Source organism: Sebastes umbrosus, chromosome 20, assembly GCF_015220745.1.
Source record: "Sebastes umbrosus isolate fSebUmb1 chromosome 20, fSebUmb1.pri, whole genome shotgun sequence".
NCBI lineage: Eukaryota > Metazoa > Chordata > Actinopteri > Perciformes > Sebastidae > Sebastes > Sebastes umbrosus.
The window spans coordinates 11431572-11447845 of NC_051288.1; the positions used below are offsets into that span (position 1 = coordinate 11431572).

General features: G+C 38.7%; 2 protein-coding genes across 6 annotated transcripts in view; one reads left to right on the forward strand and one right to left on the reverse strand.

The window, feature by feature from the left end:
• The first annotated feature begins 735 nt into the window (after positions 1–735).
• LOC119479394 (SH3 and multiple ankyrin repeat domains protein 1-like) overlaps positions 736–16274 on the forward strand; it is a 62966-nt gene continuing 47427 nt past the window's right edge. For 2 of the 4 annotated variants that reach the window (XM_037754930.1, XM_037754933.1), the window contains exons 1-2: positions 15489–15678; positions 16001–16054. The gene's annotated coding sequence lies outside the window, so the exon portion shown is untranslated. Of the gene's footprint in view, positions 1054–6084; positions 6206–15488; positions 15679–16000; positions 16055–16274 lie in introns of those variants that run through there. The other 2 variants (XM_037754932.1, XM_037754929.1) reach the window with 2 other exon arrangements.
• On the reverse strand, positions 2398–9709 carry LOC119479395. 2 transcript variants are annotated; one of them, XM_037754935.1, is made up of 8 exons: positions 9599–9709; positions 6701–6739; positions 6289–6513; positions 5923–6198; positions 5472–5750; positions 5162–5383; positions 3844–3954; positions 2398–3760 (listed from the first exon to the last, which is right to left on the reverse strand). In XM_037754935.1, the coding sequence occupies exons 1-8, from the start codon at positions 9630–9632 to the stop codon at positions 3285–3287; spliced, it is 1662 nt and encodes a 553-aa protein (XP_037610863.1). In that variant the 5' UTR covers positions 9633–9709; the 3' UTR covers positions 2398–3284. The 2 variants fall into 2 exon arrangements, with proteins under 2 accessions (XP_037610863.1, XP_037610862.1); XM_037754934.1 differs by having other exon boundaries at positions 3844–3960.

Here is a 16274-nt window from a genome sequence, read left to right on the forward strand (position 1 = left end):
TTCTCCTCCTCCTCCTCCCCCTCCTCCTCCTTCTTCTCCTCCTTCTCTTCCTTCTCCTTCTTCTCCTCCTCCCCCTCCTCCTCCTTTTTCTCCTCCTCCTTCTTCTCCTCCTCCTCCTCCTTCTTCTTCTTCTTCTTCTTCTTCTCCTCCTCCTCCTCCTCCTCCTCCTGCTTCTTCTTCTCCTCCTCTCCTCCTTCTTCTTCTCCTCTTCCTCCTTCTTCTTCTCCTCCTCCTCCTTCTCCTCCTCCTCCTCCTCCTTCTTCTTCTTCTTCTCCTCCTCCTCTTCCTCCTTCTCCTCCTTCTTCTCCTCCTCCTCCTCCTCCTTCTTCTTCTTCTCATCCTCCTCCTCCTCTTTCTCCTCCTCCTCCTTCTTTCTCCTCCTCTCATCCTTCTCCTCCTTCTCCTCCTCTTCCTCCTCCTCCTCCTCCTTCTCCTCCTCCTCTTTCTCCTCCTGCTCCTCTTCCTCCTTCTTTCTCCTCCTCCTCTTCCTCCTTCTTTCTCCTCCTCCTCCTCCCCCTTCTTCTCCTCCTCCTCCTCCTTCTCCTCCTCCTCCTCTTCCTCCTCATTCTTCTTCTCCTCCTCCTCCTCTTCCTCCTCATTCTTCTTCTCCTCCTCCTCTTCCTCCTCCTCTTTCTTCTTCTTCGGTGTTTATTGGTGGTTGGTGGCAAACCAGTATATTAGCGTTACCATGGATATATTAAAAGAACGAGCGTTGCCATGGAGAGTGTTACGTTCTTTTGGAGTCGCCACTTTTTAACGTCATATTCCTAGACCAAAGTTACGTTAATTAGTTGGCTGTTTGAGGTATTTCGTTGTAAATACGTCCGTTCAGGCGACATTTCTTCTCTCTGGCTTTCAAAAACACGTTGAGCCATCAGATAAACTCCTGCGGTTAAAATATGGACACTTTTGAGGCTGACAACTAGCCAGTGTGGTGAGGACTGACAGATAAAGGCCCTGGCTAAAAGCTGGCTAGTAAACAAGACTACAAACAACAACCCACCACACTCATGTAGCTAGCTAACTAAGTGACACACCTTGCTGCATTCAAAGGTAAGCAGTTCTTGAATATAACACCACTACCTTCTCTAACTTTATTTCCAGAATGAAAATGTTGTCTAGTACTGGTAGGAAGTTGTGGGTGTATAAACTACCATATACACTTTTAAAACTGGAACACATTATGCCACAACACCTGTTTTAGTGCAGACTTTACATTTTGAAAATGTGTCAGAAGAGGAAGAATCTCTTGAAACCAGCAGTATAATGTTCAAAGAGGGTGATAAAATGTTCATACCCCAAAAGTTTAACTAGTGTTGCTTTCTCTTGTTTCTGAACTGACCGCACTGGTTGTTGACTATGGAAGACAGTTTATTAGTTGTAACCCACAGAAGGCCTTCCACAAATGTGTACCATGACCTGCAAATATTTCACTATCCACAAACATGTATTTTTGTATTTGTGTTGTGTAAAGTCACATTCACAAAAATACAGGGCGATTTGCAAATACGCATAACTTACTCTGGAAATACGTATTTTAAGATTTACATGTAAAGTGATATCTACACATTTGTGCATCTATTTCTACACGTGGAATGCTATTTGCGCATTTGCAGATTGCTTCCTGTGCATTTGTGGGCCACATGATATTTGCAACTTTCCTCCTGTTTGTTTACAGAATTTTGTCCGATTGGTACCGCAGCAGATCTGTAGATAATAGTTGTAACCCACAGAAGACAATTCACAAATATGTACCATGATCTGCAAATATTTCAGTACCCACAAACGTATTTTTGTATTTGTGTTGTGTAAAGTCACATCCACAAAAATACAGGCCGATTTGCAAATACACATAACTTACTCTGTAAATACGTATTTTAAGGTTTACATGTAAAGTGATAAACACGCATTTGTGCATCTATTTCTACACTTGGAATGATATTTGCGCATTTGCAGATTGCTTCCTGTGCATTTGTGGGCCACGTGACATTTGCAACTTCCCTCCTGTTTGTTTACGTAATTTTGTCCAATTGGTGCAGAGCTGTAGAAACAATCTGTAAGTAAGAGGTGCATTTACTAGCTCCACCAGACGGTGGTGACATTCTCTCACATGAGCTGACGGAACTACGCTGCTGGCAGAAAGCTATAGAAGAAGAGTCTAAGACAACCAATTGTCATGACCACTACCTTTCTAATTCTAAAGATTGTCAAAAGACTTGTTTGACCTTTATCTTCTCCTCAGCATCACACAGATCTTAGAGAGATTACACCTGTAATGCATGTGTAATGAAATCTGATTATTTAACCTTCACTGGCATTTATTAGTTGAAGTGAGAAAGGCATCCAGAGGTTCATTACCTCTATACATTCTGTGATTAAATGATTGTACAAACCACATCAAATTGAATCAAAATAGATTTATTTCAGCACATAAAATACAACAGGAATGACACTCTCTGTCTCTCAAGGTACTGTATGTGCTCTGCAAATTAAGCGGATATCTGATCAGCACACACACACTGGAATATAAAATGATTTTACATTTGAATACAAAATCAGAACCTGTACAATATTATGACACTTCTTCTCTGCACAAATAATAGAACATCACAAAAAGCATTGATAAGGCAAATACATTTTAAGACACAAAAGTCAAATTATGAGACCATTCTCTGTACAAATGAAACTACGAGAGTATGACTTTACAAGGAGACATACGCAAATTAGTTTTTTTTTGCTGCAAAAACAAGACAAATTTGCTCCCCCCTTTCCCATATTTTGATAGTTTGATCAAGCACTCAATCTACTTTACACATTAAAAAAAGCCTTAAAAAAATTGTCATTGTCGTGAAAAATCAGTATGATGAATGAGAATATATATGTATGGTGACTATCTGAGTTGAAAAAATAAGTTGATCAAGATCAGAGCTGATATTTGGTGTTTTTGACTGTTGTGTCACAAATTAATAATTTTCTGCTCTGTCAACTTGTGATGGCAATTTACATTTTACAGAATAATCTATATAATTTACATGATACATATAAATACAAATGAATGGCAACAATTGCTAGTTGCTGCACTATGCAACATACAGGCTGTTATTGTGTTATTTGGCAGTCTTGCTCATTTTTAACTGGCTTTTTATTGTCAGGTCAAAGTTTTTCTCCCTGCCAATCACATGATTGATAATCTCACAACCTTACTTTGGGCTGTCATCTATTTTTATTATCTAAGATACTTTATTAGTATAGTCTTTGACCTTCTTTCCTACTGCTTCATATCCTCACTCACCTCCACCTGCGCCTGGCATCCCCAGGGAGTGGTATACCCCCTCTTTCATTCCCTCTTTCTTCAGTGCTTCATACCCTCCCTCTCCTCTAACTGCCCCCTCTATTTTCACGGTGTGGTACTCCCCCCCTGTCATTCCCTCTTTCTTCAGTGCTTCATACCCTCCCTCTCCTCCAACTGCCCCCTCTATTCTCACGGTGTGGTACTCCCCGCCTGTCATTCCCTCTTTCTTCAGTGCTTCATACCCTCCCTCTCCTCCAACTGCCCCGGCTAGTCTCACGGTGTGGTACTCCCCGCCTGTCATTTCGTCTTTCTTCAGTGCTTCATATTCACCGTCTTTCTTCTGTCTGCCTGGTGCTTCTGGCTGAAGGGTGTCATACTCGCCCCCCCTTTGGGCACCCTTCTGCAGCTTCTCATATTGGTCATCACCTTTGTCGCGTGATCTCAGCGGTATATCCTCGTAAATTGGTGCTAAAAATAAAAAAAAGAAGTGTTACTGTATGTAATGCATTCAGTGTGCTTACAAAAAGTGAAAAAAAGTAGTAGTTACTCACCTGTGGTATTTCTCTTCCTATAACATACATAAAAACCCACAGCCACTGCCAAGGCTAGAATCATCGGCACGACGGCCCCACCTATGAGAATGGATGTGATCGGAGGTTGATCTGAAACTGAGACAGAACATATGTAACTTGAAATCTCTGTTACTGTGACCCTGTGGAATTCCCATTAGCAGCATTTGTCCGTATTAAAGTTGCTCAATACAAAATTAAGAGCATTTATATTGCCTCCACACGGCTCTCAACATGGCGACGGCTGAGCTGGCGGCTCACAGCTAACAGTGCAAACTACGCTTCTGTGACGACGCTGTCGGTTGAGACTGCGTTATCAACTTTAACCGCCATTTCAGCACAGTGCAAAGTGACGGCCATGAGCTAGCCAGTAGGACACTCTCACATGCACTAAAAAGCATGTGCAAAGTCAACAGCAAGGAAAAACTCAGGTTGTAACTCACACAGAGACTATCTTTACATTGCAGATAGTTGTTTGCTGCTATTTAATGCTCTGAATATCATATAGAGAACCTTGAAATAGCACTTTGATATATATGAATTTGAAAGCAACATGTAGCAACAGAAGTTGCGTTGGTTAAAAAACTTATTTAAAGGGGTACTGCAGAGAGGATGCAGAGACACTGGATCCTACAATTCCCATAATGCACCTCTAGCCTCCCTGCCTGGTAAATACCTTTGTCTTTTAAATTCCACATCCCTCTTTTTGTAGGAGAAATTGTGACTCTAACAGTGTGTCCAAGCTTCTGTCATGAATTTTAAAGTCTCCAAGCTGAAGGTGAGATAACTCTGATGACATCATCAGGGTTGTTTCTTTGAAACAAAAAAAAAACTCCCTCCATGGTCACAAAATACATTATACAACTGCTCTCACAGGCTGGGTAGTACTCATGTCGCGCTAAGTGCTGTTGAAGGTGCTCAATACAAAATTTAGAGCATATCTGGTGCCTCCACACGGCTGTCAAAATGGCGACGGCTTCTGCGACGCCACTGTTGGCCAGGACGACGTTATAAGCTGTAACCGCTGTGTGAGCGCAGTGCTGTGAGCTAGCCAATGGGGCACGCTCACATGCATTAACATACACTAAAAGGCACGTGCAGCTATGTCAACAAAGCACGGAGAAGCTCTGATTACAACACACACAGAGGGAGATCGACTTCATTCTCTGCTCAGGTAGACATTACTCATCTATATCTTTACATTGCAAATAGTTGTTTGCTGCTATATTAATGCTCTGAATATTGTATAGAGAACATTTAATGTGTATTGATATCTCAAAGTCCATTAGCAGGAACTCACAAACATAACCGTTGCTGAGTAAAGACCTCCTGGTGTTCCACACGGCTCTACAGGCATATGTACCACTCGCTTTTGGCATCATGAATCCTTGGCGGGAATCCATTAGTGCCCAAAGCTGACCATCAGTCTTGTGGTACCAACGATAGGAGCTACCACCGGGACAAAGTGGACAAGAGCACGACAAGCCACCGTTTGCAGAGAGAACTGCCTTCATAGGAGGCACTGAAAAGGGACAAATGAGGAGAAAGACTTTTAAAGTTGTCTACTGGAGAAACACATGCATGTGTAAAGCAAACAGTATCACACATACCTTGGACAAACACATCTTGAACATCAGAGACACGTATGTATGGGGGCCCGGCAGTGCTCCCCTTGTGTGTGTAGGTGGCATCACACTTATAGTTTCCCTTTGCAGATTCTGTCACGTTAGGGATTTGGTAGATAGGATTGGGACTTTCCAGAATGATTTTATTGTCTTTGTAGAAAACTGCGCGGCTAATTTGATCTGTGCCCCAGACAAGGCACTTCAGAGTCAGACTCTCCCCAACCACAGCAGGCAGAGGGTACATTTCCAGCGATATGTCCTTCACTGAAAGAAGATGAACACTGGATTTTACCCATGTAGTTAAATTACTAAAAATAACATTTCTGAGGCTCATATACAATGCTAATAATGCTAGTAATGTAGCGATGAAGCAACAGAAAATGTTCAGCTCCCCCTGGCTTTGTATAACAGAGCATTAAAATAACAGTAAGCCCACCTGAGATCCTGACTATGATTTGGTTACTCCTGAGTTTTTCAGTATCAGAACACCAGAAAATGGTCTCCGGGTCAGTCAGTTTGGGGGAATGAAAGACCACATTCACACTATCTTTCGCCAACCTCAACTTAATCATCTTTGTCAACCCATTCTGATAGAACCAGCAGTTCCATCCCTTCAGACCATCCTCGTTGTCAAGCTGCAGGACGACTGAACCTTCCGTCCGCACCACCGGCTGGCCTGTCTTGATGGTGAGTGAGGCAATGGGAGCGTAATCTGAATGGTAAATAAATAAATTATACAAATATTTGTGTATCTCCCTTTACATCTTGAGCCGTAATACTTATGTTCATGTGGTACATTTACCCAAGACGTCGATGGGGAAGGCGTCACTCTTTTGCCCATTGCTCTCACATTGATAAGAGCCTGAGTGCTTGGGTGTGGCAACGCCTATCTTCCAGGTTTCGGTCGTCAGTGTTTGTTCCATGTCGTTGAAGTACCATTTCACTGTGCTCCCACTTGCGCTGTTGTTACATCTCAGAAAAAATAAGTCCCCAGAGTAGATCTCCTTGAGTGTGGGTGACATAGAAACTAAGGACAAAGGAAAAGAAGACACAGTAAAGTATTTGTGTAGACATAGTTTATGTCATTACAGGAAACCACAAAGGGCTGTTATATATGGGTATTGCTGCCACCTATTGACATGTTACTTCCCTGAGAAGTAATAGAGATGGAAGAAGGAGGGCTGACACCAATTGCACGTGTGAACACTTATTACCTTGTGGCTTTTGCTGACATCTTGCCAGGATCACGAACACTGTAAAAAAAAAAAAAAAAGTTATTCTTTAACATAAACTAAGTCTTTAATGACTAATAATATTACATAGTTCATAGTAGTATTTTCCATTTAGAGCATTTCAGACCACATTTTTTTGGCGATATCTTCAAATATTGTGACTCAAACGGCGTGATGTTTTTCTTCATGGATTTTCAGTTAATGAAGTTAAAGTTTCTGTAGTTGGTGCTCTTTTATTTTGTTTCTTTGTCGATCACTGCTCATGGAAGCTACACAGTTGCTTTTAATTCAACCTGAAGTAGGTATTTTACTAAAAAAAAGTTTAAGTTTTTCACTAAATTGACAGTATAATTACATTACATTACGGTACATTTTTTTGCTTTAGTCTAAAGCAACTTATATAAGTGAAAAACATAGGTTTATGTGGTGTACCTGTAGTGAAGCTGTACATTCACTACCCATAACATCAACTTCTTCCTCTTGCTCTCGTCTTTTATCATTCAAAATATTTTTTTACAGCATATCAATATAGTTTAAAAAAATCATCAAACACTGATTGTTATTTGTTTGGCCGCTTAATCGTATAAATTAGGACGATAGGACAGTCTCTTTATATCGATGATGTACATACGACTATGGAGATTAGAATGTGCGTACATATTACCATATCTAGTTGTAGCTTTACAAACCAAACTTTTCAAACCATTGTTACGTAAATATAAAGTCTCACATGCCGTGCAGTTGCACCTACAGCGGATCTGTAGTATTTGGGTTAATTATTGCAGAAGTTTGGTTTTTAGTCTTGTGCATTGTCAGTCTTTTTTTCATTGACCCAAAGTTCCCCAATTGCACAAAATATTCATTATGGTTTACATAGTCAATTATAACATTATTTATCAAGTACGTATTATACTCTACATCGCTTTTCGTTTGTTTATGATGTGTGCGGCGGTGTATATGTGTATATATTTGCGCACAGTATATGTAATTGCTTTGCAGCATAATACATTTTGTTTTACTTTTTATCAATTTATCAATTCTTTTATTATATACAGTCTACAAAATTCAACAGTGCTTGAAATTTTTCAATGCCTTTTTTTTTTTTTTTTTACAAAGAAATTGATTAAATGCATGTATTGGAATTTTATTTTTAAAAAATCAACATTTACAAAAATTTAGAAAACTGAATGTTTGGATACAATTTGTAAATTGAATTTTGTATAATTTTCAGCTCCGCCTCCGTTGTTTGCATGCCTGGTTATACACATCATTAAATATAAAAAGAATATACCTTTTTCAGTTTGGATATTATATTCAACATTTTTCTTATACTGATGCAATGCATGATTGTTTTTTGAAATTATTAATACAATTTTAAATGATCCCTGACACTGTGAGTTAATTTGTAATGTAAGCCTCAGGAGAATTCATGTAAATGACAATACAGCATCCTCACAAGTATATGAAAGCTAGTGTCTGCATGTATGTGAATTTGCGTAAGTGTATACATAATCAATTTTTAATTGTTCAGTAATTAGTTTCAGTGTAATTCAGAAAAATAACATCTTAAAGCTAATAATACTAATCACACACCTTCATGGAAACATTCGGCTTAATGCATATGATTACAAATTGTTTGCGTTTAACCAAACATGACAAAATCTATATTTTTTTCAGTGATTTTTATGGAGGCAAAATGTTATTTATTTTTTAAATGTTAAATGCAATTAATTACAGAAAATTCAGCTAAATGTAAGAACATTTTAGTATGTTTTAGCTATGTTGGAATTTTCAATCATTTTTTTATTTTAGTTTTGACTTTTCTATTTCAATTCAGTTTAGTTTTAGTAAGTTATCAGAGTGTGTTTGCTAGTTTTAGTTTAGTTTCAGTTTTTCAGAAAGGTTTAGTTTTAGTTTTTATATATTTACTTGTAGTTTTACAGTAGTTTTAGTTTGTTTGTTTGTGTGTGTTTGTCTCAGACGTATGTAGCTACATATACATACAAAATACATGGTTGGAGAATTGTGTATGTAGGAATGGCCATAGGCTAATGTTTAATGTTTCATCTTTGCACTACTTCAGTGAAACAATTGCATCATAGCGCCGTCTTTTGGAATGGGAAGTCCATCCAATTTCTGTGGTTCAATGTTACGAGAGTTGACGGAAATTCATGCTGTCTCCTTTTTTTTGGTTGTTATATATTATAGCTAAAAAACTACAACTGAAATGATTTTTCGTTCATTTGTATTTTATTATTATTAGTGTTTTACCCAGGCAACATTAATTCTGTTTAGTTTTTCTTAAAGGATATAGTTTTTATTTTGTTTCAGTTTGCTAAATATATTTTCACTGCTTATTTTTTTTTTAGTTTCAGTTTTAGTTTACTATAATAACCCTGGTTGGAAATGGCACTTAGTTGTATATTTGATTAATTGCCTCTATCACCAAGATCGGCAGCTGCACTGACCCCCCCCCCACCCACCCCTTAGTTTGTTATATTTTCATACACTACAAAATGTGAAATGTGACATTATACTACATAAATACATGGGCAGCATGTTGGTCAAGTGTTTGCTATGTAATTGAAACAACTGCAGCTAGCAGTGATCACTTCCTTTATTCTATTTTTAAAACAATTTAAAGAGATGAGGGTCAAAAGTTTAAGCTTGGCTGGCAGATCATTCCAGGACCAATGACCGTAGTGGAACTGGCTTTTTTTGCCTGCTTCTGTACTGATGCATCTATGAAAACAATATCAAACTCCAGCTGAACATGATATAACTGTAATAATACTAACAAAACCTGATTAAGACCTTACAATCCCCAAACCACCTTTAACTCCAGCAATCCTGGTTCATGTGTCATTGGATCTGACTTACCTGCCAGGAGCAGCAGATGTTTCATTCCCCTCATGGCCACACCGTGGTCACACAGTCAAGACAAACCACGCAATGACTCAGGCGCTGAGAAGTGACCAGACAATAACCGTTTTGAGTCATGCGGAAGTTACTTTTAGGGTTGCGCTAAGCACAGCAGTGTCGCAAGAGAAAAATAGCAATAAAGATATTCCGCATTATTCAGTATCACTGCAGCAATAATTTTCTCCTCAATAGAGTTCCCTGTAGCATTACACACATCCTCTTCACAGAACTTAACTTGTACATTTCAAATTGTGACAGAGGAAGGAATAGAGCAACCAGAAGTAGATTCCTGAGAAAGCGTTTAGATTAGTAACTTATTTACGGCCTCCTGTAAATCTTCACAGAGGGCAATTAGTACTTTCTTCATTACAATTCTATATATTCTATATATATACAAATGCTAAAGGAGGAAGTCTGATAAACTACAGTAAGGGTTAACCGAAAAGCAGTGAAAAAAGATGACCGAAACCCATGTGGCTCAAAAGCAAACAGGCACTAAAGACAGCTAATGGTTAAATCAAAGGTCTAGAACCTCAGCTAAATTAAGATATCAAACAAGAGACTAAAATGAGACTAAAAGCAAGCCCACTTTGGTATGGGAAACAATAGTTCAACTCACTCAGTAAACAAGGCTGGTAGGCTAGAGGTTGCATGAAAGACACAGACGGAACAAGACAGAAGCAAGAGAAGCACGCACTGTACGTGCTGCATCCCAATTTAGGGCCTGAATCCTTTGAATGATAATAAATAATAATTTGTCCTTCAGAGTTAAAGCTCATAATCCTTTAAAAGAGCCTGTCCAGCCTCACAAAGATCAAAACTTTAATTTGTCTGCTGTGTCAAATAATTTACATCTTGCAGTTTATGTATTTGTCTAGTTTGTGTGATTAACTGAATGCAAATACCTGGTAATATCCTGACTCATCCCGTCTGTATGAGCCGGTGAGGACCACCTTATTGCACCATTTAAACAGGTGACTGGCATGAAAGGCCTTATGGGATACTGAGGGCTGCAAACAACACACCAGCTGCTTTTTTTGGAGCATTTGGAGAAGCTTTTGGTGGCCTTTTTAGCTCATTAAGACATACAGTGCTTAACATTTTCAGTCTTTCTAATATTATTATGTGCAATGAATGTTTTTGCATCTAAGTTCCTAAAATAGTCTTTTCTGGTGTTCATTTTTTCATGATGAAGGAGTTTAAGTGGCTGTGGTGTGTAGTAGTAAGGCTGCAATGCTTAGCAAAAGTTTAAACATGTGAAATAAGTGCTATGTTTTCATACAGGTGGTGGTGTTACAGATGGTCATATCTGATTGGACGCTAAATGGACCATAAACAACTTTGGCGCCTGAACCTGAACTATCGCAAGGCTCCATGAAGTGAATTAAAACAATAGATGATACTTCGATGTTATGTGGGAGCTCAACATTCAGCAAGATTCATAAGATTAAGATGGCTAAAGTCAGTTCTATTGCAGTTGTTATGATAAATAATCAACTGACCCTCTGCTTAGTATTTGGCTGGCAAGTAAAATGTTTCTGAGAAATGAAGTGGAAACTTCATAAGTGGTTAAGCAGTTACACAGATCGAAAGCAGAAACCAGATGAGTTGTTGGTGCCTGCTGACACCACAGCATGAAAACGGGGTGTGAATCAAACCCACAGCGAGGCTCTGAGGCTAAAAGAGGAAAACAAAGCATAGGTTTATTTTTAAATTGCAATGACAAGCATCAGCCGACATTAGACGAACACTATTAATTAATCAATACACAGATAAGATTTGTGAGCTTGTCTGTACTAAAGGCACCCAGATCAGGTTCAGATGATGTAACACTCCAAAAACTTAGGACATACTGTAGTTATAAAGCACTTTGTAATCGTGTATGTGCAAGTCATTTCAGGACACTGTGGCTTTTAAGTGTTAAATGAGATTGTGCTGATTTCTGAAAATAAAGAGAGACGAATTATGGTCAGCAACTTCTTCTTTCACACATTCTGGAGAAGCAGAACACATTTTCTGTAACACATGACATTATCTCACAGACTCTTCTCCTGCACCTAAAAATGTTGCATGCAAGCTAAGCAACTTAAACATCCAAAAGCATCAAAAGATCGGTGTGCTCTCCTGTAAAACTATGCAGACGTGTCTGTCTCAAAGCACAGAGCAGATACTCGCATGGTGTGACACATGACCAGTGGTGGAATGTAACTAAGTACATTTACTCAAGTGCTGTACTTCAGTACAATTATGAGGTACTTGTACTTTACTTGAGTACTTGCATTTAATGTTACTTTATATTTTTACTCCACTACATTTATTTGACAGCTTTAGTCACTAGCTATTTTACATATTCAGATTATTAATAGAAAATCAAAAAAATAAACTAATACATTATGATGTATTATCACGGGTTAAGTTACCCAACAGTACACAGTATAAAGTAATTAAACTTGGCTCCACCTTTACCAGCTGCAACATTAAAGTGATGAACATGGACTTTTACTTGTAACAAAGTATTTACATTGTAGTATTGCTATTTTTACTTAAGTAAAAGATCTTAATACTTCCTCCACCACTGCACATGAAACAAACATGTGTTGTTTCTGTTTCTGTCTTGTTTTTTAGAATCCAACTAGGTTTAATTTTGTGCAGTGGGGACATTTTCGACTTACTGTTAGTCCGCAACACTTGCAATGTATAAAAAGAGTCTAATCCATTTTGCTCAAGTAGAATGTTTCTTTGGTTTTATTTCCATGATTCTCAGACTTCCCTTTTAAAGAGGAAGATAAACCCTGGTCAACCCACAGTACGAATGTTGAAACACACATTTTGAGTAACTACATTCTAAGAACTATATTCGAAACGTTAAACGTGAAATAGCGAATGTTGACACATTTCTGTAAAAAAAAGAGAACGCAACATTGTGAGAACTGTTTTATTGCTCACATTTTAGGAATAGTTTGATGTCTCTGTTTCAGTTACTTGAAATGGCCACCAGAGCCCAGCACTGCATCGGTTTTTCCTTGAGAAAATAATTCATGAATGAGGCCTTACAGCAGGTTTGAGCCCGTGTGTCACTGACTGTGTCTGTAGAGTAAAAAAGCAGCTGTTTCATTGTACATAATACAATATATTAAACGTTTAATTTCAAGTCAGTGACTGTATTTAGGGCTGTGAATATGCAAAGCGGTCTTAGTCTGTAAGTGCAGCATCAAAATGTGATTGTATCGCTTCAGTGATATTAATATAAATTTTGTTGACAGTGTATACTCGCACTGAAAATGTACGGACATTTTAAGCCAGACGCTTTTCAAGCCAGAGATCTAAAGCAAAACCTCCTCTGTGCTTCACAGCGTCGATTTCATAAATCAATAATTTTCTCTCATCCTGCCCTCTACTCCCGTCTCTTCTTCTGCTTTTGTTTCCTTCTTCATTCTGACTCTACTACTCTACTAAGTAAGTGCACTCACTGAAACACACAGGAGAAAAAAAACAAAAAACCTAGCCAGCATATTCTTACTACTGTATGGTCCATCTGCCCGTGACCCACTTTTCTCTCCTTGCCTTTGGCACGAGAGGCGTTCACACAGAAAGCAGGAGGAAAGCTAGTTTCTCATTCTCAGTATAAGGACATTGAGAAGCAAAAGCAGCGAGGTAGGATGAAAGTGTGGTGAATTTACACACCATGGAGTGGCGCACCATTAAAGGAGAGCACCCACTAGAGCTCTTATCAAGGGTTACAATGCAGGTGTCATGTCGTCCTTAAGAGGCGGGATATGGCAGGATTCAGAGTGTACAGAGTGTACTATTGTGTGCATTAATGTATTTTAACCCAGCTCACCTTCCTCTGAGTCTGTCCTCTATCCTCCTCTTTGATGGGCTCTAAAAGCAACCATAGAGCAAGCAGTATTACTCAAACACTCCAAATGCATAAATGCAATTTTCTGAGAATTATTATATAAACTTACTTGGTATCGTCACACATATCATTACATACTGAATATATAATTTCCTATTTAAGTTGTTCCTGTTTTGGTTATACTGTATACTGATAATGATGCAGTCACTCCTTGAGCCTGTCACAAACGACCTGTATCTAGACTGGACTGGCTTTAGTCCTGAATCACAATGTGCATGTCATACCTCTCTCAGTCTCTCTCTCTGTCCTGTTCACTATCTAATAGAGGCAAAAATGCCATAGAAATAATCTTAAAAAAGAAACAAAACAGCTATCAGTCCAATCAGTGTATTTGTTAATTAACACGGCCAGAAAGCATCCCCTCTTTCTAAACTTTAGTCCACATTTCGGGTCAGTAGGATTCAACCGAAGTGCTTGCTGAACAGTGTCTGAAACCATCTTTCACCACACATTTTTGACGCCCTGAATTTAACAATTTCTTTAACCTGTCGAAACCGACAATCCAACATTTACACCCACGTTATGCAGTGAGAGGTGAGAAATTAGCTAGGTTAGACATCTCTCTTAAGCTGTCTTTTTCGAGCGTACACCCGAGTATAACACCACGGATATTATCGCCGTATTATCACGCCTTGCCCCTCTCTACATTGACAGAGTGTGGTTGTTGATAACATCTATACACGCTTTTGCCTTCAGACGTGGTTGGACATCATATCGTAATTAGTTTCAAGCATACACCAACTTTTAGATATTAACACATCAGAGTTAAGATCATTGGTCTGTACATTTTAGAACAAGGAAGTAATGAAAGGCCTGGTCATGTGAAGACATGTTTGTTTCTGTAAATACTGTATGAACTTTAAGATCACACAGATCATGTGGTCTAAGATAAAGTATAGAGGTGCAAAAAAGTGAATATGATAAAAAAACAATAAATTACATGTTTTTATTATATTAGTTTGTATCATTTAAAGGAACAGTGTGTAACATTGTGGGCGATCTATTTGCAGAAATGGAATATAATATTCATAACTGTGTTTTCATTCGTATACAATCACCTGAAACTAAGAATTGTGTTTTTAATACCTTAGAATGGGCCCTTCATATGCACATAGAGATTGGGTCCGCCACGTTTCTACAGTAGCCCAGAACGGACAAACCAAACACTGGTTTACAACTTAAATTGTAGCACCCTCAGTTGGCCAATCAGTGTAATTCTGATTGGATATCTGTTACATTACAATCTTGTAAAGAAGATGCGTTTGATTGTAGCTCTCCCATCAGGTTGATCAGTGTATGTACTTAAAGGGGCAGTTCACCTAAAGCACTAAAATAGTAGGGTGAGGTCTGTGGATCATCCAGAACAAACAGGACATTGTGTCTACTGCCGTTGAGTTTTTCAAATTTAATTTTCCAATCTAGTGAGCATAACAAACAAAATGCTATTCAGCTCCACTGCACTGGGATTTGGACAGAAATGCCAGCAGCAAGTATTTGAAAACCTCATGTAATAAAACCAGAAATGTCTCCATGGCAAGAAACCACAAGGGGGAAACTGAGAAAATATGTTTTTGTGTGAGTGATTTATGTGAAATAGACCCTTTAAATAACAGAAAACAGCGCATCATTCCTCCTAAGTTTGTTCAGAGTCAGAGCAGTGGGCGATCTGCAGAAGCAATATCTGTCATCATCTGTTATTTCTACTGCATAGGTAATAAAGCCACATTTTATGAATGGAAAAAAGTCAGTTTATTTAGGACCTCTAAGCATCAAAGAGGTGGCCTGAATCCATCCACTGTACATGTGAGACAGGGAGACATAAAGGGGAGGGAATCATATCATGGGACGTGTGTGAGTGCGTTTGATTGATGGAGTGACTGAAATAATGAGAGAGAGAGAGAGAGAGAGAGAGGGAGGAGAGGTTGGAATGTGGTGGAACAGCGAGAGACGGAAAGGACAGAGAGAGAGAGAGTAATGAAGAAAATTGGGCATAAGTGAATACAAGAGCACTTGGGAGCGAACAAAAAGCAGAAAGAGCAACTGACAGATGGATGGTGGAGAGTCGGTACACAGTGGAAGTACAAAGAGAGGAAGGAGAGGGATCAATCTAACAGCTGAAGTAAGAGAGAGAGAGAGTACACCACGCTGGAGAGAGAGTGTGTGTAATAGAGAGAGAGACGGCTATACTGGGGCATAGAGTAGGTGAAAGTGTGTGTGTGTGTGTGAATGAAAAACAGAAAGAGAGGCTGCATTATACAGGGGCTCAGGCTGGCGCTCACTGATGCACGTTTAAAAGACTAGAAGGCACGAAAATGTGATTTTTCAAGAGAAAAAGCGAATTTCTTGTTTTTTTTTCCTCATCTATATTTTATCAACTGGATCTTTCTCTCATTTTCTAATCCCGACCCCCTTTTTTTTTACTCTCTATGTGGTTTATCAAGGAGGTCACTGCGGATACTACGAGGAGCAACACAGCCTGAACTGCAGACTAAAAGGTATTTACTTTTTTATGTTCATTTATACTCTCATTCTTGGTTGGAATTGAATCACCTAAATAAGAACAACTGTTGTGTGTATCTCACAATCAAAGTAAAGTGTTTTATAATACAAAAATAATGTGAAATTATAGAATACAGTATTGATAGGAACATTGTGTGTGTGTGTGTGTGAATATAAATTGACAATAAAAGGCATGCATTTAGAAGAAGGCATGAT

Coding starts and splice junctions, on each gene's coding strand:
- LOC119479395 (XM_037754934.1), bottom strand. CDS start 9,632: ATGAGGGGAATGAAACATCTGCTGCTCCTGGCAG. Junction 5,751..5,922: donor AATCATAGTCAGGATCTCAG/GTGGGCTTACTG, acceptor ATCTTCTTTCAG/TGAAGGACATATCGCTGGAA. Junction 5,384..5,471: donor TCAAGATGTGTTTGTCCAAG/GTATGTGTGATA, acceptor GTCCCTTTTCAG/TGCCTCCTATGAAGGCAGTT.